Below are 22,299 nucleotides of genomic sequence, written 5' to 3'. Positions count from 1 at the left end.
TGTGTTAGAGTTGTATATTTACAGATTTGGCACTTTAGAAGAATAACATGTTAAAACCTTGTGTGTTAACTATCGGTATTCTGATATTAAATAATCACTGACATTTGCATTTTTGTCACAATAATCAAAGCCTTGATTCAGAGTTTACATTTTACCTATCAAACTCACCTGACATTAAAACACATTTTAAATCAATACCTCTGAATATTAACTATTGGCCAACTAATCCCATGAAAAATTCAAGTGAGTCATCAATGTTTCAATTTCCTGTAACACCTGAAGGCAGCACTTGATTATAACTTGATGTAAAACCCCAGCGTTTAGAATCAAATCTTTCACTGTTGGTTTCAGCGCCTGTTGTCAAATGGCAAAATTCCCAGATGTACAGTAACTCGCCGCCAACATACAAGGTGTTCTTGGCTCAAACGTGATTTTTCCATCAGTGGTGTCTGTTCAGATGTTGTAAAATATCTCTGTGGTAGAGAAGCTAGAATAATGGACCCAAAGCGTTTTAATGTCTGTAGACAAAAAAAAGGTACATCTGTGAGTTAGCAAAGGTGACTGAGCTGAAAAGCCGTCAGGACATCACGTAGTTTGTGTGACCCAGAAGCCAGGATTAGATTGAAAGGAATTAAGAATCGTCAATGAAAAGGACAGAACCCAGATTATCAAAGTCATATTTAATGAACAATATGCCGTATAAAAACTGACTGCAGACAAACAAAAAAGAGGAAGTACTTATAAAAGTCAGTGTTTTTGTGACCTCTTGACCGCAGAAAATTCTAAAAGAAGTGGATTATTTTACAGTTTGAGATGTTTCTCAGTCTCTTAAACACTAAAGGTTTTTAAATTTGTGATGACATTTGCAGCTCTTAAAGCACTTAGAAACAGGGTTGAGTCTCAGAGAGATGCTCTGTGTTCCTGTGTATAAAAATACAAGATGTTTTTAAATCAAACTCGCAGTCAATCAGAAAACTCAAAATATCCCAGTCTGAGAAAACCTGTGTGCTTGTTTTCACTCTGACCACCTACATAGGTGCGTGTGTGTGCTGTGTGGAGGAGGGTGAGGAGGTGGCTGAAGATGATGGCATAGAGGAGGTGGGGGGCAGGGGGGTGGCGGAGGGCACGGACGTGGAGGCGGAGGCGGTGACTGACGAAGAAGTCTCTATCTTGCTGCTGTGTGTGATGAAGCGCAACCGCAGCTTCATTGCTGGACGTAAGGTCATGATGATTTTCTCCACCTGGGGGGGAAGAGATGGAGAAAACTCACTGATGCAAAATTGCAGTAGAGAAATAGTTAAAGTTAGGCAAACTAAATTCTGGCTCCAATTTCTTAACATCCCCAAGTGGAAGAATAATTACTGCACAGTTTAATTACTGGGTCAACATCCTTCACAAAGGTTCAAGAAACATCATTTAAATGAATCACAGTAGCCAAAACACAAACAGTCAACTTTGGCAAAGACTGCCCTCAGATGTCAACAGGGCTTTGTCTATAAAATTAATTACTTGTAAAATCCGTTTAATTATGCTTGTGTAACCCTAAAGCACCAAGCGGAGCAACTGTTTCATTTCCCATAATTAACTCTGGTGTCAGGTCCGGGCAGCGATGGGGACTCGTCTTGGTTCACAGGAATGTGACAGATTCAAACTAAAAATGGAAACTAAAAATACACAACTGTGTCGTGAGGAACAGCAGCTCCGTACACGTCACCTCAGTTGCAGTGAAAATGACAAGTTTACTCATTTACACTTTTATTTAATTCATATTCTTAAGTTTATTTGTTGAATTATCTATGTAGTGAAGACTACAGTTTAAAAAATGCCTTTAGTTTGGATTTAAATTTGATAAAGATAACCTCACCTGCTCCTTCACGCTGTCACCAGTGTACATGTATTTGATGTGATAGAGGAAGTCACAGATCGGGTCCATGTAGCTGAGGTGGTGACAGTGTTGGTCCACCGCTTGCAGCATCTCATAGAAGGCCACGCCAATCTGAAATACACAAAGTACTTATGACACAACAAACCAAGAAATAAGCATTACTGAGCATGTTTGTGTTGCATTTGTCAGGTAATAATCGGTGGATAAACATTGCAGATCTACCTCCAGCATGCACCGCGTCCTCTCCTGCTGGAAGCGCTGCAGGAACGGTCCCACCAGGTGATAGACGTAGAGCAGCTGAAACTCTGTTTGGACGACGGGCTTCAGGGTCTCTGACAGGAACCTGCAGTCACCAAGATGTGAAAGCATGACAGCAAAAAGTGACGTGTTGAAGAAAGAGCACCAGAAGTACAACAAGAGTAAGAGAAGATAGTGATGACAGTGAGCCCGAGGAGGATTTTCTCACTTGGGAATCAGAGACAGCTGTCCGATGGATGAGTGATGCCAGACAGCGTGCGCTAATGCTAGCACGTAGCTGCAGTTCATCTCGCTGTAGCTCTGGTGACATGCTGTGAAGTCCAGCAAGGCAAAGGGATAACCCGCCCACTCCGTCTCTGATGTCAGTGCTGGGGAACTGATCACAGACAGGATGCGGTCGTGGAGGACGATCCAGTAGGGCTCCTGGAAGAGGAGAAAGATAGGTTGTCATGGTGAACGAACCCGATGTGAATTCATCAAAGGGTAAATGACTGCGATCCTTTTTGTGACTGTTTATCTCACGGGAAGTGCAGTAATCACAAGTCCGATGGCGTTCATCCAAGCTGTGATGTTCTCCCGGGGAACCAGAGGTTGACTAATAGAAAAAGAAAACAGGGCCTCACTCACCAGTAATTTGTTCCAAGATCAGTCAGAGCCTTTAACAGACTAAAGATGAAACCGTGTTGGTCTTTCATACCTTTTCAATGCAACGTTGAGCAGAGCGTTGCCGACATCTTTTCCTGGAACGGCCAACGCCATCAGCTCCACACAGGTGACATGCAGGGCGTGAGCCGCGGGGTTGGGGAACTCATTGAACCTCCAGTCACAGTTGGGGAATGGACCGGGTGACTTCCCAGCCATCGGTGAAAGAGAGTTAAGAAGGCTAAAGTTTGCTGGAGGAGCAGAGGAGTACGACCCTATAAATATAAATGTAAATCTTCAGTCCATAAAATGACCTTGGATTAAATTAATGATTCATGTAAATTCAATAACTATACGTCTTGGCAGTGAACAGCCCTTAAGGAAGACAGGAAGTACTGGCATTTTTTTTTGTGGCCCATATCAGGATCAATGGGGGTAAAAAGTAACAGATGCATCAGCCCACGAGGGAGGGGTTTATGAAGGATATTGTCCACCAAGCGTCCAATCAGCTTGCAGTAGTAGGTGTCATCAGGGACCCACACATTTTCCTCTCTGGGGTTCATGCCACACTTCATGTAGGTCTCACTGAGGCACCACCCTGGGGTACGGTTGTCCTATTAGAAAGTAAATGTCACCAACAGAAATATATGAAGTTATGACAACACATAAAATAAGAGAATACAAGAGGATCTTCATCTCCCTCGTCATACCTTGAGTGCAGACATGATGGCGTGCACGAGTTTCCTTTTCAGATTGCTTCTGTCTCTCAGATGCAGCTCATAGTAGTGGAGTGTGTTGTAAAGGTAGGTGACTGGACGATCTGCACACACAGCAGAGCACACACACAAAAACTACTGCCTTCACATTTCTTTCATCCTAACCACAACCCTTCTTTCACCACGTTTTGGTTTGTTTCTCACCGTGGAACTTGTACAAGCCTCCCAGGTGATCAAGGAGCGTCTCCAGAGACTTGGAGACAGGCAGGAGCTCCAGGAAGCGATGGATGACGATGTCAAAGACGGGAAGGAAGCGCAGGCACACGTTGCCAAAGTAGATGGGCAGGTACTGAGGCTGCAGCTGCATGGGAGGGTTGACTTCGTCTGCGAGGCCCTCGAAGTAAAGCTTCTCTGGGTATTTCTGGTGACAAATGAGAGTTTCTTCAGACCTGAGGGCCTCTCTTCATTCCTAAGATTTATATTCCGGCGCAATTGACAAAAGATACATTTTCAGATGAAAGCTGATTTGTTCTGTACCTTGTGGTAAGTCATGTGCTTGTTGTGCCAGTCGCTCTGCAGCCAGTGCTCTGGGGCGTTCTCCTTGACAAATTCATTCACGCGGTTCCTGAAGTCATTGGGCTTCAGCAGCAGCAGTTGGATTATAAAGTAACAGACCTGAGCCTCGTTGCCCTCGTGGCTGCGCATCGCCTGAACACAGACAACAGTAGAAATGAGCCACACACAGACAGTTACAGAACAGACATCTTTATCTACATTGAAGCTTCTCCTCACCAGACACAGGATGAGTCTGTCCAGGGTGACTATGTTGTATTTCCACACCATGTCGTTGAGTATTTCAATGCACTTGTTGAGCTGCTGTCCACCGGCTGAGGTTGAGAACTCATAGACCAGGAAGTCAGCAAATGTTCTTACATGAGCCACCAAAGCACGGGCCCCGATTCGCTCCAAGACTCTTGGGGACAAAAGTAAAGTTCAAAATATAAAAAAAGGATTAAAACATGAAGCTACACTTCAATCGTGATACGTTAAAAGCACTGAATTTTCCCATGAGTTCAATTAGATAAAGATGTTTTTCAGAGACTTGACAATTCCCCCAATCCCAATTAGTGTAAATCAAAACTGCATCATACATCAGGACATCACTGGTGTAACGCATCGTTACAACATGGTTTGTCACACACTACAACTGCTTTAATAGAAACAGTTTGTAATTATTTTTAAATACAGACAATCCTAATTCCTTTCACTGGTGTTCAGTCTGTCGGTATATAACCAATACGTGGTTGTGTGTGTGGATTCTGTTCCGACGCCCAACCTGAAGCCGATCTGGTTAATGTGATCCGTCTCCAGAAGCATCTTCCACAGCAGACAAAGGAACAGCGGCGGAGAGCCCTGCATGGAGAAGTGGGTGATGATGTCATTCTCGTTAGCCATGGACTTCCACTTCCTGTACTCCTCTTCCACGTTCTTCTTCAGGTTGAACCGCGGCTCGTGAGGAACGTTATTCTGTTTGAAGAATGCCTGAGAAAAGACGAGGGACTCGTTATGATAGGATAGATGATTTGAGATTAAAAAATAAATAAAAACAAAGAGCGCATGAGTTTATCAGTGTTGACGACCACAGTGCACCTGTAGAGGAGCAGGGAAGCAGGACAGCGTGTGTGAAGCCCAGTTATGGGGTGTGAAGTTCATGATCGTTTGGAGGATGTCTTTACACCAAGTGCCATGGATGGAGTCGGAACCGGTGAAAAAATCTAAATGGAACGACACAAAATTAAGAAGATATTGTAAAAAGTAGAAAAAAAGAGTGAAATAGATAAAGAAATCTATCCTAATTGGTTGCTACCGGTTACATGTGTGGCTCTGGCCAGGGTGAGGATCAAGGCTCGGTTCAGCTCCTCGGACTCAGCTGACAGAACCGTCTTTGGGTCGCTGAGGAAGCGGGTAAACTGAGGCTGCACTTCAGAACTCCCCAAGGCTGTGATCAACCTCAGCGCTGTGCTCTCAACACTGGTGGAAGAAACAGTCGTCTTTAGTCACTGAAGAGGTGCACCATATAAAACCACACATGTAAAACAGCTCGTATTGATTGTGATCATGTGTGACCGTGTGTCCGTGTTACCACAGATGCAACTGGTTCTGGTTGGTCTGTGGTACAGCAGCCAGACTGTGCAGGTGACTCAACAGCTGGACTCTGTAGTGCGGCTGGATGTGGTGCATCCTGTAGCTAAACATCTCCAGTAACGTGTGAAGGATTCCCCAGGCGTGAGACTTGAACACATTGGGCAGCAACTGGCCTGAACAGACAGCATGTTTTTCAGCATGAATGAATTAATATTAAAGGCAAGTGTTCTGAATCTGTCCAGTAGACAATCAGCAATGGTTGGATAAACAGAAGACCTAGAAATGTTGGAAAACACATTCCAGATAATCATGAAAGAAGTAACTATTGGAAACTGAAGATTGTGTAAAAACATTAGCAATGATTTGTTGTTGAACTGCTGACTTGTAGCTGGAACTTGTTTTGTGTTTCATGCCTCAAACGACTGTTTTATACGTTAAAGCTATAAAATGTATAACTTGGACAATGTTGTCAATTAAATATATTCCTGCTTTTCTTCCTCTCACATTGCCTGATGATCAGAGTGTATGCTGACATCAAACACTGTGATCACCAATCGACGTTGGGCTTTCAGTCTGACCTTTTAAAATGTTCAAATGTTTGTGTAACTCACTGATGAATCCTTTGATGCCCAGCGACTCTATCTCCATGTAGACCAACAGTCTGCTGTAGGTTTCTACCAATGCAGGGGCGAGGGCGTTGCTTGATTTGGCATGGGCCAACTTTATTACCCTTGTGGCAATGCTGTGAATCAGACTGGAGGCAATAGGGAACAAAGACACAGTGTGATTGAGAGGCTCTTTAATCACCATCAGTTCATCTATAAAGCCTTTGCTTCTCTCTACCTCATCTTTGCATGCACTGTGAGTGAATCCAGCAGGTTCATGGGCAGCGGCGTCACAGATCCTGATGCCATGCAGTTGGTGCCGGGTAGGTTGATCCTCATGGACCCGTTCCCGTAGATGGTCTCCACCAAGACGCCCATCGGCAGAGAGAAGCACTCTGAGTTGGTGCTGTAGGCGTTGCAGAGCAGCGCAATCTTATAGTCGGACATGCCCAGAGTCTTGTTGCGAAGTGACTGCTGGAGAAACCTGACAGTAGGGACGAAACAGGAACCGAAAGGCTTCATGTACTTCTATTCTGAGAAGCCTCGTAGCTCTAAGGTATTCACTGAATTGAAATACGTATTATGAAAAGGTAAGTACTCATGGTGTAGTTTCAGAGAGTGTGGTATTGGTATCTGCAGTTTGGAGTTGTCGTTCTGAGCTTTACGGTTCAAGTGGATCCAGATGCAGGTCATCGCAAAGGAGTGAGTTGATTGAGGCTTGTTAATGTCTGGAACTGGAATACACTGGAAGGGAAGAATAATGCATAAATCCTATGGTGTAACCTACAAAACAGTGAAGAAGAAATGTCAACATCTAGTAAGACAAGAAATTATTTATTTGCAGGACTGTACCTCTTTTTCTGGGTAAAGTAGGTCAAAAAGCTTCATCACAGGCAGGAAGTCGGCTAAGGCGTTCTTCTGAATGCTACCTGATATGAACTGCAGTAAAACCCACATCAGGTGATCTCTCCCTTTAATGAGACCTCTGCCTGCAAGCTGAAGACAAAAGTAAGCAAAGGTCACATCAGATCTCTGGTCTCTGTAGCAGCTGGGAAATGCTACAGAGACCAGAGATCTGCTCTCCCAGCAGCCTCTTCTTCACTACGCCACTGCCTAAGTTGCCTTCCAATGGCTTAATTTCCGCATTTGACTTGAAAATTAGCAATTGCTAATAATTTTACGAAGTCTGAACAAAACCAAATCAGACAAAACAAAACCCAATGACCCTGAATTTGATTCTTCTTCCTCACCTTCTGATGTAACGACAGAACCATGTGAGGGAAGCTTGCAAACTGAAACAACACAAAGAAGATGAGCTGGGAGGACAGGTGCTGCCACAGCAACTGGCTCGTTCCTCCGATGTCGGCGTCAAAATGTTCTTCGGTCTCGGAGCGCTCCATGGCGTACACCACCAAATCCACCAGCTGCTCTTCCAGCACTGGACAACGCTGCTTATGCTGGTAGGGGAGGAAGGGAGTGTTAAAGGACAAAGAAAATAAAAGGCAGGAGTTAAACAGAGAAAGGGAGAACAAGGAGAGACAGATGGGGAAAGAAAAGGGGAGAACAGAAAGAAGGAAAGGGAGAACAACATAGGGAGGGAGACAATAAGAGGATAACCATTAAAATACTTCATCATCATATTTGCATGTTAACAGAAGCTACAACAGTAATTGGAAAGTGACTTATTAAAACCATATCCCATTCCTCAGCTGAGTGAACATTCCGCTGGCGTTTCTCCTTCATTTAAAAATGCTCTGGTGATTTTAAAGTGGGTTTATGAGGCAGGAACAGGTGTTCAATTTTACTCTCCATGAGGCTCGATTAATTTTCCTGGTTGGAATTTGGACCTCGTGAGATTTTTGTCCAATTTTCTGTTACAATGTCTGGGTAAACGAAAGGTTGCAGCAATTTATCATGATGGATTTACAAGACAAGCACTCAGAAAAGATGTCTTGGGTGCTTGTGGGTAGATACAAAAGCTGATTAGCACCGAGCAGGTTAATCCAAAAGAGAACAAACATCTGAAGGACTGAAACTAAAAGATAAGAGACTACTGTTGATTAGCTACACGTAAGTAGGACTTACATAGGGATGAAGAAGATGCGAGACAAGGAGGAATCAAGAGACACTGACAAATTGCCGGTGAAGGCAATAATACTTTCATTTTACGACTAATTCTATGTGGGGATATTTGGCTTAGTCAGTGAGAGCAGAACAATGGATCTCTGCAGTTTCTACTCATGGATTTAAAAATCTCACATAAAACGACAAGGAACAGGAGAACAGCACGACACAGAACAGCACAGCACTAAATAAAGCAAACCCAACGGTTCATGCCTGCATGCAGGCTAACGGGCACACACAACCACACACACGCAAAGTGTTGAGAAGGAATGAGAAAAGAGAGGGTCCACAGGCATTCATCTTCCATCCACAGAGAGCCACAAACCCAAAGGCAGCCACCGGCCCCCAGGTCAGGAGAACAAATGTATTTTCTACATTAAATTGGGAATCGCTGTAAAAGGCTTTATGCCAGAATGAAGTCAGTGCTGATCACTGATCAGCTGCTTAACAAGGAAGTATCTTGTCTGCCGCTGACAGCTCCGACTCTGCTAAACGCTAAAAGGCCTCAGGATAGAACGGGATTCTCTTCCACTCAACGCAGTCTTCAAGTTTAAAGTCATGACATGACTAGGATTTATTTTTTAATATCTGGGTGGAACTTAAATTTCAATTTTAACTGAAAACTACAAGATTCTAAAACTGGAAATGGTGTCATAATCTTTGCTAGACGGGTCTCTATTCAGTTCTGCCCCTAGTTGTCATTTCAGTAATTAATTCAGTAACATGGGGAAAAAAAACCCATAATTAACCAAACAAAAGACAATGGACAACAACAAATGATTTAATTTACTTCCTGCTCAGTTGTTTTTGTATTTTTTTTAATTCTACTGTGGATTAATGAAATAAAAGAAAAACATTTAACTTAATTGTCATGAAAGTTTTTGACTTATTGCTACAATTTAAAATATCAACCAAAATAATCAAAATATGATTTTTTCTTCACTGCATCTCAGCACCACGAATTAACAACTATGAACAAAAATTCAAACTGAAATAAAAAGAGTGCTCTACCAGACCTGCACCTTCATCTGAATCAAGCCAATTATCTAACGTCTTTCAAAAACCATCGTCTTCTAAACCTCACTGAAATCCTTTGAGACCTTTTTGTCTCAGACAAACAGATGAAATCATGCTCTCCTTGGTAAACGGTAAGACATTAATTCCTTTTAAACCTGTATCACCAACTAATGAGCATCACACCAGAGCTGTTAGACACTGTTTCAGTCAGACAACCAATCAAAATCACTCTGGTGACCTGGACAAAACACTAAAAAAATATAAAGAAAAATAAGCATAAGTATCCTACACTTTGCCATGTCTTCTGTTTCTGTGGTTTCCAGTGCTCATGCAATTTGAAACTGGACGCCACAGTCCAGCTCAGGAAATCCATTTCCAGAATTTTAATTCCAACCTGATGAGTTTTTAAAAAGGAAGGAAGTGAAGCTATCAGAGCGAGAAAGATACAGATTGTAAGCCACTAATTTAAGGCATGCCTAACATAATTTTGAAAGCATGTAATTGGATGGATTTTGCAAGCTGGATATGAATCAAGTTCACCAGCGGACTGCAGGAAAACATCTGAAGTTAATTTAGCCTGGAGGCAGAAGACATGACAATCACACAACCATTAGGACCCATCAATTCATCGTAATATCTAAAAATAAATTGGCTGAAAATGATGCCCTGACTTCTTCTTATGTGAAAGCAGCTTCAGTGATGGCTGCCTCGCTGCTGCAGTTGGCGTGTTAAGCTTTTGCTGCTGTCAAGTGAAGAATATTTCTGATTTATGACTAATGTTTAGTCAAAATAGAGACGTTTTGCCCAGGTCGGTACCACAGAAACAGCATAGAGGTCAGACACGAGACAATCGCGCTAACAACAGGCAAGGATCCAACTACATTCACACATGCAGTGCGGCAGGGCTTGAAATGCCAACAGCAGGGTTTGAAATCAGCAGGACTTAATGTGAGCTTGTTAGCTGGAGCAACAGACTGTATTAAAAAGGCCGGGACTGAACACACTGTTGGTCTGATGACAAATACTGCATCATAGAGAAGCTTTTAATGCCTTGAGTCCAGAACACAATCTGTAATGTCACTGTCATTTAACTCAGTTTAATGAAGGACAATACTGATCCTCCATGTAAAATACTTCTACATAGAAATCAGATGCACTGCACATAAACACGCAATATAAAGCTTAAAAAATACTGAGTACAAATGCAAGCATTAATGAAAAGAAAACATACTGCTCTCTCTCACCAGTGAACAGAAAATAATGGCTTATGGTCATTTACAGATACTACTAAACCATGATTTCTATTTCTGATATTTGCTTCGTCCATAATGTTGCCTGATTTACAGTAAGGAGACTGAATATTAACAGACAATACTGTCATAGAAGACTGTGCCTCCAACAAAAGCATTTGTTGAGTGATTCTGCTCAGCAACGAAACACACAAGAATATTTATTTGCCCACAACTATATTAAACAAATGGCCTGAGGTTTATCTGTACACAGCTCCATCATACTTTTTTTAACCTGCTTGTTTGCGTACCCAGTATGTATTCATACAGATCTGCATCTTTCTCCAGAGAGCATCTCTATGAAGTCCTGCTGTGATCATCTCAAGCTCTGTAGCATCACTCCACCTCAAGCTCTTTTCTTTTATTTGTTTTTTTGTTCCAGTTTCCCATTTCTACAACATCTATGCATAAAAAGCTGAGCGTCCAATGAGCTGGTTAGTTGGCAGGTCAGGCGACCAGGAGGAGGAACAACGACATACCTGGGCAATGTTCAGAGTCTAGAGAGTGCATGGCAGAGAGACAAACACAACACACAACCAGAGGACAAAAGAGAGAGAAGTAGAGAAACAAAGAAAGGAGGAGAAAGAAACACAAAGGTGGGGAAAGAAGAGAAAGAGAGAGAAAATGGTGACTAAGGAGCTAGGTTGTTCACTGTCCGTTCAGCACAGTTAGCGTCAACTCAGCCGATTCAAACAAACAAGCTGGATTTGGGGTTATTCGTTCAGAGTGAGAGCTCAGCCCTGTGCTGATTATTCTGCTGGCAGCAAACTGCCTGAACACAATAAGAGCTGGTCAATCGTGTCTGAGGTGCTCAGTGAGCCGGGCTGAGTTGAAACTACATGAACCCAACAAGAAAAATGAATACCAGTGCATTATGAGTCAAGCTCACAGCATTAACTTGCTTTACATAATGGGGTTTTATACAATAGCTGTGTTACCAGGGCAAAACGTTAAGACAGAGGTATCAAAAGAAAAGACATTGAAAAGGAGACAAAGAAATGTAATACCGTAATTAGACAAGGAACTAAGAAGAGACAAATGGCAGATGAGCAGAATAACATATAGAAGAAACTCAGATGAAAAAGATGAGGCAGAGGAAAAGTTCAAGGAGAAAAAGGACAGACTTAACAGAGAGATTACAATAAGAAAGGAAGGATCAGATGTGAACAGAGGAAGATGGGGACGCTGAGGATGGGGTGACAGAAATGTAGAAAAATATAAGGGGGAGGAGAGAACAAAAACATCAAACAAACAGAAGGAGTGAGGGTGGGTAGAGGGCCTAATGCAGAAAAGAGATTGCCATACCTGTTTGTTGAGTCCTAACATGTTGCACACCATATCTCTTGAATACGGCTGTTCTAACACGTAACGCAGTAAGCCGGTCTGTGGCTCGAACAGGTCCTTCAGAACATAAGAAAAAACACACAATGTAGGGCGGTGTGTGTTCAAAATAAAAATAGAAATGAAAATAATGAAATAGTACCTTGTCAAATGGAAGCATGCCTTTCAAAGGAAAACGCAGCGTCGTGGGGTCCAATTTCCAGGAATTACAGATGGCACCGCTGTTATTCACTACTGGCAATAAACTGCACCGTCCTATGGACAAACATACTCGCAAATTAAATCAGTTTATGTGATCAATACTTTGATTTCAACATAATAGGGTACATTTAAGGTCTGCAAGGCATGAAAAGAAGCAGGAACAAGAACTGGGAACAATAAAATAAAGAAAATTTAATGATTTTGATTCTGTGTGTGTGTGTGTGTGTGTGTGTGTGTGTGTGTGTGTGTGTGTGTGTGTGTGTGTGTGTGTGTGTGTGTGTGTGTGTGTGTGTGTGTGTGTGTGTGTGTTTGTGTGTGTGTTTGTGTGTGTGTTTGTGTGTGTGTGTGTCTTACCACAGATTGAGTTAATTCTGGCTGTGGGTCTGAAACTGTCCACAAAATCTGATATCAAACTGCCAAGAATCTACAGACACCAATTAAATGAAAGGAATAAAAAGACAGAGAGACAATGAGGATAGCCAGGAGAGAAGACAAGAGAAGATAAAAAAGACCAGTTTGTTAGACACACATGACAGGAACTGATAAACACACACATACACATCAAATCCAGTTACCCAGTGTGACAGCTGTCCTTCCGGATACAGTTTTCGGATTTCTGTGATGGCAAAATAGGCTGGCAGGAGGCAGGCATTTCTGTCTAGAATATACTCAACCACCTGGAATAGAGTGAAAAATTGTGATATCTGTGAGTTTTTATGCAAAAAAGATAAGAATTGGGAAAACTGACAAATAATTCACAAGTGAACATTATACCTCTCTGGCAGCCAGAAGCTGTTGGACTATAGCTGAGCTGACAATGGTGGGAATAGTCTGAATTTTATCCAGCACAGCTTTCAAAAGGTCTCGGACTCCCTGAAACAAACACACTTTACATGAAACAAATAGGAAGATAGAAGACCAACTCTAACAACAGTTCAGAAATTACAAATGGAGTAAAAACAAACACATAATGCCAAACATTAAAGATAACTAATGCAGGTTCTGGGTCAAAAATACTATTTAAAATAAAATTTTGTGTTAGATAAAGGGAGACTGAGATCAACACTGATCATGTTAATAAGCCAGGATTTGATGTCCTCGGGACGAATACTAATGAAAGCTGCTGCTCGCTCCAGCACCATAACAAAAAACGAGGTTCTGTATTCTATCAACACTCAGAAACACACATTGATCATAAAGAAAAAACAATTAGAGATATTTTAATTTAAAAGCGTAACCTTTTTAAAAAAAAATTTAATGGTTGTTCGTGACTGTCTGTGACTGCATGTGTGTGTCTGAGAGACAGAGACCTTGTAGTCTACCCCTCCGATGATCTTGCGAATCAGATTGAATGTCAATGCCCACAACTGAGTCCTCTCCCACTCCAAACTGTCTGAGCTTATCAGAGCAACACAAACCATCCTGCAAACACACGAGAGATTTATATGATGGATGATTAATACGAATAGCACGCATGATAGACAACAGTGCCAAAACAAAGTAAAGTAAATGAACAGATTTACTGCAGCTACATGTCAATGAAAGTAATACAAAATATAGAACAAAAATAATTTTTAAAATTACAGACCTATCATAATAATTAAATCCATAGAGTAACTTGAGGCAATAGATTAGGTGTGCTTACCTTGGTAGTAACAGACTGGTCTCCACAGCCATTGCTAGACAGTCATAAAGGAAAGAGATCCTTTTGGGACTATGCTGACTGTGTATAAATCGAACTATCCACTGCACACACTGCTCATGAGAATCCTGCAGACAGGTAGAAAGGCAATTAAAAAACATCCTGCTAATCATTCATCATCTCAGGTGTGAGAATGTGTCTATGTGTGGTTCGACACCTGAGGCAGTGTTCCCCAGTATTGCCTGAAGGCCCCAAGGCAACTGATCAGTTTAGTCCGTTTGTCCTCTGGAGTGTCCATAAACATCCTAAACACACAACAAAATGATTTAGCCTGAAGCGTTCCATTTTACACTGTACCGTACAAATCACATTATAGCTTACATTTTAACATGCCATTGTCATGAAGTTTACAAGTCTTCTTCTTCTCCTTTCAGCTTTTCCCTTCAGAGGTCGCCACAGCGAATCAGTTGCCTCCATCTAACCCTGTCTTCTCATCCTCTTCTCTCACACCAACTACCTTCATGTCCTCTCTCACTACATCCATAAACCTCCTCTTTGGTCTTCCTCTAGGCCTCCTGCCTGGCAGTTCAAAACTCAGCATCCTTCTACCAATATATTCACTGTCTCTCCTCTGGACATGTCCAAACCATCTCAGTCTGGCCTCTCTGACTTTATCTCCAAAACCTCTAACATGTGCTGTCCCTCTGATGTACTCATTCCTGATCCTATCCTTCCTGGTTACTCTCAGAGAGAACCTCAGCATCTTCATCTCTGCTACCTCCAGCTCTGTCTCCTGTCTTTTCCTCAGTGACACTGTCTCTTGACCAAACAACATCGCTGGTCTCACCACAGTTTTGTACACCTTTCCTTTCATTTTAGCTGAAACTCTTCTAACACAAATCACACCTGACACTTTTCTCCACACAGTCCATCCTGCCTGTACACGCTTCTTCACCCCTTTTCCACACTCTCCATTGCTAAAATAAAGTTTACAAGTAAGTATGCTAAAACAGCCTGAGCTGTGAATGTGTGTTTAGAGTATCTTACCCAGCAAAGGCCTCTTCTATCAGCTCAGTTTTCTGAGAAATAGAAAGCAAAATTAAGAAAACAAAATTGTAATATCTTTTCCTTCCTTAATCACAGTATTTTATATTTCAGCAATTATCACTACAGATCAACACGTGACGTTATAAGGAATTAAAGTACCTCAGGACATACTGTATCAGCTGACTAAATGCACAAATTTTCAGTGCTTGTGAAATGTAACTGGGGGAAAACAGTTCTGAAAACACGGTAAAAATCAAAGTTTAAAATATAAACAATTTTAAAAAAAACACTGAATTATAAAACGCCTACACATTTCGTTAGCATCGTCTGTGGAAACCATATTAAAATTTGATATAACATTGTTGTCTGGTAAACTGTGGAAATGAAGCTATGGTGATAATACATAATATTTCGATACCAGTAATGACTGGTGCATGAAATTATTGTTTTGCAAATACAGGGCACGTTGGTAAGCAGGCGGTAAACGTTAAAGGCTAGCGTTTGGTGAAATGCTAATGTTATCTTCAAAATCAAAATATCCTGATGATAATTATTACCACGACATCCTCAAAGATGCTCTGGAGCTGCGTTTCCATTGAGAGCGCCATGTTTTCATCAAAAACTTGTACACTACACTTCTACACAAACCATCACATAAGTCAGGCAGCTAACTGTTTTCTTTGGGAGCAGACAAGGCTATCAACAAAACTCGCCGGAAATTAAGCGGTTGTATTAGCACGACCCAAAAAATAATCCGGAGAAACAACAGGGACACATAGTTCCGCTTCAAAAATGACTACACGCTAGCCCGACATTCTTTTGCAATTACAATATGAACTAATAAATGATATATGATTTTTTTGATTCTCAAATACTCACCAGCCAAATTTAGTCGATATTTCTTTTTTTTAAAAAATATTTAGAGGAGATCTAGCCTTGTTCATAAAATGTGTGAATTGGACCCAGTGACAGCACTGGCATTTATCATCCACTTGATGTCGCGATAGCAAACCATAATGAAAACGATTTACAGTACTGATCTAACTAGTAATGTATTATGTAATTGCCTGTAAAATATTTCAATTAAGGTGTGGTAAAGTACTGAGTTCACTGTCTTACAGGAATCTAGTTTACCACAGAGAGGTTTGGCGGAATTTGTCGTAAATCCCTGATTTTCTTTACATCCAAAATATCAGAAAAATGAAAAATCCGAACGTCTTTTAAAAGATTTTAACTATAAATTTTGAATATTATGAGTGTAAAAACAAAGCGGATCAATGTAGGCCACTGCACATAAACGATAAAATGATTTACCTATACTCTAATGTCCAATTTATGAAACTGTACACCTGTACATTAGTATTGAAAATAGCATTACTTAAAGAAATAATAATATAGCTTTTGCTTAGTCGAGAGTTTGAAAGTCGTTAGTATAAAAAAGTATTCGCAAAAGACAAAAACAATATCTTTAATAATAGTAATAATAATAATAATAATAATAATAATAATAATAATAATAATAATAATAGCTGCTGTTATTGTATGTAGAAATAATATACACAATTTTATGAAGAAAAACCAATTTACGTTTGTGCAAGCAATGCAATGAGCTGATTTGAAAGACATCAATGTACTGTAATACTACAAAATAAATTTTCATTATCATGCACAGTTGTTCACTGACTAAATTTAAGGCAACACGATTTTTAAATAAAGTGTGCAATACCGCGTTCAATGTGCATTCTATTTGATAAGGGCTGTTTTAATGGCTCCATTGATTTTCTCCAGTCTACTGTAGTTCAGAGTCTACCACGTCCTTATAGGTGTAACGTCCACGAACCAGTGAGATCACATTCTTTCCCTGAACGCGGAAACTTGTCAAGGGAGATTTTTTTTACTCAATTGCAACCAAACAATCCCCATTCAATCTGCGCTGTTTTGTGCTTTCTGTTTGCACACGTGTTTTTATTTTTCTGGCTTTCACGACCTCGGCGGACAACACTGACGATCCAAAACTGAAACTGTGGCGCAGACGTCCGTGGACGGAAATACACCTGCTGGAGTATTGAAAATGTAAAATTATGACCCCTAAATAAGATCATGTGGATCGTTTTGCTGCTTCTGAACCCGTGGATTCTGCCCTGCACAGGTACGAACTTACTTAGAGTCTTTGTGTTCTTATTTCTTCAATGATTTTTGATCACAGTTTTGTTTCTGTCCGAAAGAGTAGTCGCCAACGTTATATTATACGTGAAATCCAAGTTTCTTATATTTTCCAGGCCACCGATTACAACTACATGAAACCACACACCTCTGGTGTTTGTCCAGCTGTATTGTGCTTATCAATTTGAGCAAGGGTATCATATTCCACATATTGCATGCTTGATATGCTTAATAAAGAAAGTTAGATTTCTTCCATGGCTATTATTTAAACTTCAATAGAAATGTAATCCTGCATGCGTTTTCCGTATGATTTTGCCCCATATGATGTGGATGATAAAAATGAATCCATAGTAAATAATGTGTTGCATTGGATCATTGGTTCAAATGCTTATAACCGGCAAGTGTCTTTCCCAGATGAAGCTGTCATCATGCAAAATAAACAAACAAATAAAAGAAGAAAAAGAAACCCCACAAAAGCAAGAAACTGAAACTCATTATATTGTTGGGTTTGTGAGCAATACACAGTGTTTACAACACCATGCAGGTATTATACGGTACCTTTGTACTAACACAAGAGGAAGTAAACCAGTAAACCACCATGGGAAACTATTACAACAAACTGGAAGGAATAAGTAAATATTTGCATTTTATCTTTCTTGATCTTGTTCTTTCATCTTTCTGCTCAGCCTCCTCCCCACCTCCCTCAATGCCCATCAATGCCACCTTCTCATCTGTAAATCTGAGGAACACACTGCACTGGATTCCAGGAAGTGGCACACCTAGTGATACCCATTTTACGGTGCAGTATGCCATGTAAGTATAGACTAAAAATTATTGTGCTACCTTAGTCACACTGTATCTGTTTTGCATTTAACCAGATTAATGCAAAAGTAATTTCATTCAAATTTGTTGGTTTAGGCCAAATCGTGAAGGAATTTTCTGACAAAAAAAAAGAGAAAGTGAACATATGAAGTTATAGGGCAGGAATTAAACAAAAATAAACTACATCTAACCAAAAGCTTCGTTGAAATGAAGTTTATTACACGAGGAGAACCAGGAAGCTGAACAAAGAGTCTGTTTATGACTTGAGTTTGTCTATATATATGGTTTGAACCTATGCAGGGATTCAGGGCAGCCATCATCTGATCTGTGTTGGATTCTGTTGGGTTGATTCACAGTTATGGGAGGAGTGACGTGGACAGCAGAGGAAGACGGGGACCCTGGAGGGCAGTGCAGCAGTGCACAGACATATCGTGGCGCTGGTGCGATCTGAGCTCTGAGACGTGGGATCTAGACGAAGGATACTTTGCCAGGGTTTGTGCAGTGAGCAGAAGAACATTTTCCAAATGGACCGTGACAACGAGATTTGATCCAAAAGTGGACAGTAAGTGAAAGTGACATTATGTCTTAACATGGAAGCTGAGATGTGAATTCAGAAAGACACAGAATACATTCAAGGTTAAAAACATACTTCAGGCTGACCAATAATTTTGTTAATTGTTTTTATAGTAGAAATTTGCTCCACTACTGGCCAGTGGTTGATCTGGGTCTAGATCCTATAAAACAAGGTCACTTTTGTGGGTATAATAGAGACTAGTTATTTATCTCCAATACCATGTGTATCATCTGGAATTACTGATATTGAGACAGATTTATCATTACAAAATCTGTTCCACATATTTCATTTATGTTGAAACAGAAGAATAGGTCAAGATTTAATTATTAATTTAGGTATTTATTACTTTAGCTTAGATAACTTTTTTAAACAGCTGTCCCAATTCTGATTAAATAAAGGATTATTAATAGCCACTAAAGTGGATTTTTCTTTTAACACATTTTGTCTGTCTCTACAGCTAATTTTGGGCCTCCACTGGTTTTTGTGGAGATGGAGGACAACAGTGCCACCATCACTTTGACAGGACCAATGAGATATCAATCTAACCCCTACGCTCCAGTGGTTTCCATGGCAACACTATACCCCCAAATGATGTACAACCTTTCAGTTCACAATAAAGGTCGTGGCAAGATGGTGAGCGTAATATATGAATATCAGTGATTTGTTAAATCAAATACTGTACATACATCCCATAATGCTGACAGAATTGTGTGGCTGTATGTCTTTTAGAACCATTTTACAGTGATGTCACGTCAGTATAAATATCGTCTGCTGGAGTATAACACAGAATACTGCTTCTCTGCCAAGGCAAAGTTTCTTTCTCTACCCATCCAGTGTCAGTCATCAGAATGGGAGTGCATAACCACACCTGCAGGTACAAACATATCACAGATGACAGTAAATGTTCTCCTTGCTATGTGACAGGAATGTGGCTAAACCTGATGCAGAAATGAGAAAAATTTGTCCATGATAGTATTCTACTGTGTGTCAATTAAAAAAAGCTTCATGTCCAATCTAACAGTATCTTTTAGGTTTCATACAGTGAGGTCTGACATGGTCTTGTGATCACATCATATTTCTTATTCACCCATCTCTGCCTTTATATACTGTTACACCCATCCATGTACCCATATATTTTTCTGACTTGTTCCTGACTCCCTCTTCCAGACCCTGCCACTGGCCAACAGCAGCGGGTTGTCGTGGGTATGGCAGTTTCATCTGTGTTCATATGTATCCTGGTGTTGATTTTTTACCTCCTGTGTCAATACCTGACGGGAAAAGGAGAGAAGAGCCCATTTATACTGGTAATACAAACACAATTTGGATTTGCCTTAACAACATACAGGCATTGCAGTACAGTATTTTCCGCACTATAAGGTGCACTGGACTAATAGGCCATTCACCTTCAATGAAGGGCCTATTTTAAACCTTTTTCACATAAAAGGCGCACTGGATTATAAGGTGCACTTTTGCTTTTGAGAAAATTAAAGGGTTTTAGGTGCGCCTTATACTGCAGAAAATACTGTACATTTTAGGAATGCCATTTTTGTAATAGAATTTTAACTCAATAATTTGTAATGACAAACTGATATAATACATCGAATATTGTGTTGCCTCTCATGTCAAAATCAAATGAAATGCTAAAGGTCAATCGTTTAATGGCAAACTTCTTCAATTTCCAGAACCCACCTTCTTTTATTCAATCTCCTCTGACTTTCCCCCCCGAGCAACCCAACCTTATCGTAATCAGCGTCATCAAGCCAGCGGACATGGAAAAAGACATATCGGACCCCGCATTTTCCAAACAGCACCCATGTTTTGGAGATCGTCTACCAGGAAGTATCCCACAGAGACCTGGTTTACCCCCACAGCCAGAGGCCCTCAGGGAAGATGGACCCATTGAATATGGGTTTTTTGCTGTAGGTGCCAGAAGAGAAGAGGAAGCAAAAGAGAACAAGCCCAAAGAAAAGCATAACTGGACCCATCTAAAATATTTATCAGGAAACAGTTTAAAGATGAAAGAGCAGAAAGTTGAAGGTGGCCACTTTGCTGGAATTTATGCACCTCAGAAGTCCTTACAAATGCAAACAGCACAAGCTCATGCCTGTTCACAGGCACGTTTTCAGGATATGTCCAAAGTAGATGTGAGAAACAAGATGGGCACAGAGTGTCCAGGTTTATTCATAAACACATTTTCAGAGATATGTGTCTTCCATGTCCCTCTAAATCCACAAGCAGAGTGCAGACAGGAAATGAGGGGAGAGGAGGACAGACAAGTGAGATTGGTAGCAGATCGAGGTGTGCTTGAAAGAAACAAGAAAGAGGGAATGCCCCTTCTTTCTACTTACACGTCTCAGGACAATGACATATTGACCCCCTATGCTAGCCAGTCAGATTTCTTACCAGAAGACTACGGCATTTTGAGCCTACCCACAGCAAATGAGAGTGAGAGAGATGGGGAGGAAGAGGAAAAGCCTCTTTTATTTGATTGGGATCCCATGACCAAATTGATATTACCAGAAACGATGCTGCACTTCATCAATGGGGATAGGTCGATGCTGGGAAAGAGAGGGAGTGGGGCCAGGATGGGAGCACACAAAGAAGAGGAGGAGGAGGAGGTGAATGCCAAGATGGGCAATTTGACATTGGAAAATGTATTTGTCAGACAAGCATCTGAGGAAGAGGCAGAGGCAATGGTGATGAGAGGTGAGGAGGCGGATGATGTTTTGGCCAAATGGGACTTGGTTGTCTCAATGGACCAGTAGATGTTATACATCAAATCATTCATGTACTAAAAAAAACTTTCTTATTCTGCACTTAATAAAATGCACTTAAAATTAATATCATGATTCCAGTAAAATCCTGAAAATATGAAATCAATTTGATTCAGTGATATTTATACTGAAGGGCACATCGTTTTGTGGCAATACTTTCGTAACTGTGAATTTTGCATTATTATCATTGTTGATATTACCATATCTTATTATTAAGGATTTGCAAAAATCAATCCAACTACATCATATAATTTATAGATAATATTTTCTAGACTGGCTGATAGATCAGCCTCTCATCCTACAAACTACTTTGTACCATTGTCTGCAGTAGATGTTGGTAGTTTTGTATTTACTTTCTCAGTGCCAGGTAAATTCTCAGCTGCTTTGGGAGGTGCTCATTGTGACACTGCATGTTGGTAAATTGGGCTGAATCATAATGTAATTAATTATACTATATCTGATAATAATCTACCATTTTTAAAAATTATATGAAGGAGATACGGATCCACCTCATCTTTAAGTTTGACTCAGTTTCTTCGATAATTTAACCTAAGATGATATTTAGACATGTTAAAGGACACTGTATATTTCCATTTGCACTTTTGTTTTTACTCAGGAGATGCAGTATGTTAAATGAGTAATATTTAATGAGACACTCTATGCACAAAACTATCACCAGCAATTTGTGAACTTTTGCTGGTGATTTACTATAAAATATATTCCTGTCCTGTAGTATGTATGAGTTGTCCAACTCTACAAATATCTTTGATTTCAGATTAATGAATTTTTACAATTCAGCCTATCTATAATGTTGATGTCTTAAACTATGGAAAAAGTCAGTGATTTGTTGTAAAGATTATAATGTATTGAAAATAAATAATAATAAAGTGAAGTTATGAACTACTGTATCTTGTCTTAATTTAACGGTAAAGATCAGCTACTCCTTTGCCATAGTTTCACCATCTTTCATATAGGGGGCTCTGTTTCAAACCAAAGAAAAACAAAACAAAACAAAACACGCACTTAAAAATGTATTTACGACCCAGCAAAGCTC

The 22,299-nt window shown here is 40.4% G+C and overlaps 2 protein-coding genes across 5 annotated transcripts; one reads left to right on the top strand and one right to left on the bottom strand.

The window, feature by feature from the left end:
* Positions 1 to 671: 671 nt before the first annotated feature.
* med23 (mediator complex subunit 23) lies at positions 672 to 15,622 on the bottom strand. Of its 4 annotated transcripts, none has more exons than XM_068342780.1 (31): positions 15,470 to 15,622; positions 14,913 to 14,944; positions 14,083 to 14,170; positions 13,869 to 13,993; positions 13,534 to 13,645; positions 12,998 to 13,096; positions 12,799 to 12,900; positions 12,578 to 12,647; positions 12,165 to 12,277; positions 11,987 to 12,082; positions 11,161 to 11,178; positions 7,502 to 7,708; positions 7,104 to 7,247; positions 6,850 to 6,995; positions 6,490 to 6,735; positions 6,258 to 6,400; positions 5,645 to 5,819; positions 5,369 to 5,532; positions 5,152 to 5,276; positions 4,838 to 5,043; positions 4,294 to 4,474; positions 4,039 to 4,209; positions 3,706 to 3,922; positions 3,496 to 3,605; positions 3,273 to 3,399; positions 2,841 to 3,006; positions 2,666 to 2,738; positions 2,352 to 2,566; positions 2,108 to 2,228; positions 1,865 to 1,996; positions 672 to 1,241 (listed from the first exon to the last, which is right to left on the bottom strand). In XM_068342780.1, exons 1-31 carry the CDS (start codon positions 15,518 to 15,520, stop codon positions 1,029 to 1,031), a joined length of 4,188 nt encoding a protein of 1,395 aa, XP_068198881.1. In that variant the 5' UTR covers positions 15,521 to 15,622; the 3' UTR covers positions 672 to 1,028. The 4 variants fall into 4 exon arrangements, with proteins under 4 accessions (XP_068198881.1, XP_068198883.1, XP_068198882.1 ...); XM_068342782.1 differs by having other exon boundaries at positions 4,342 to 4,474; XM_068342781.1 differs by lacking the exon at positions 11,161 to 11,178.
* A 1,203-nt stretch (positions 15,623 to 16,825) lies between these two features.
* il20ra (interleukin 20 receptor, alpha) lies at positions 16,826 to 22,132 on the top strand. Its single transcript, XM_068342864.1, has 7 exons — positions 16,826 to 17,061; positions 17,762 to 17,888; positions 18,254 to 18,459; positions 18,929 to 19,104; positions 19,201 to 19,345; positions 19,639 to 19,775; positions 20,154 to 22,132. The coding sequence occupies exons 1-7, from the start codon at positions 17,013 to 17,015 to the stop codon at positions 21,234 to 21,236; spliced, it is 1,923 nt and encodes a 640-aa protein (XP_068198965.1). The 5' UTR covers positions 16,826 to 17,012; the 3' UTR covers positions 21,237 to 22,132.
* The last annotated feature ends 167 nt before the right edge of the window (positions 22,133 to 22,299 follow it).

The sequence above is a fragment of the Antennarius striatus genome, chromosome 19 (assembly GCF_040054535.1).
Source record: "Antennarius striatus isolate MH-2024 chromosome 19, ASM4005453v1, whole genome shotgun sequence".
Taxonomy (NCBI): Eukaryota; Metazoa; Chordata; class Actinopteri; order Lophiiformes; family Antennariidae; genus Antennarius; species Antennarius striatus.
This window is presented reverse-complemented; position numbering and strand designations above follow the sequence as displayed.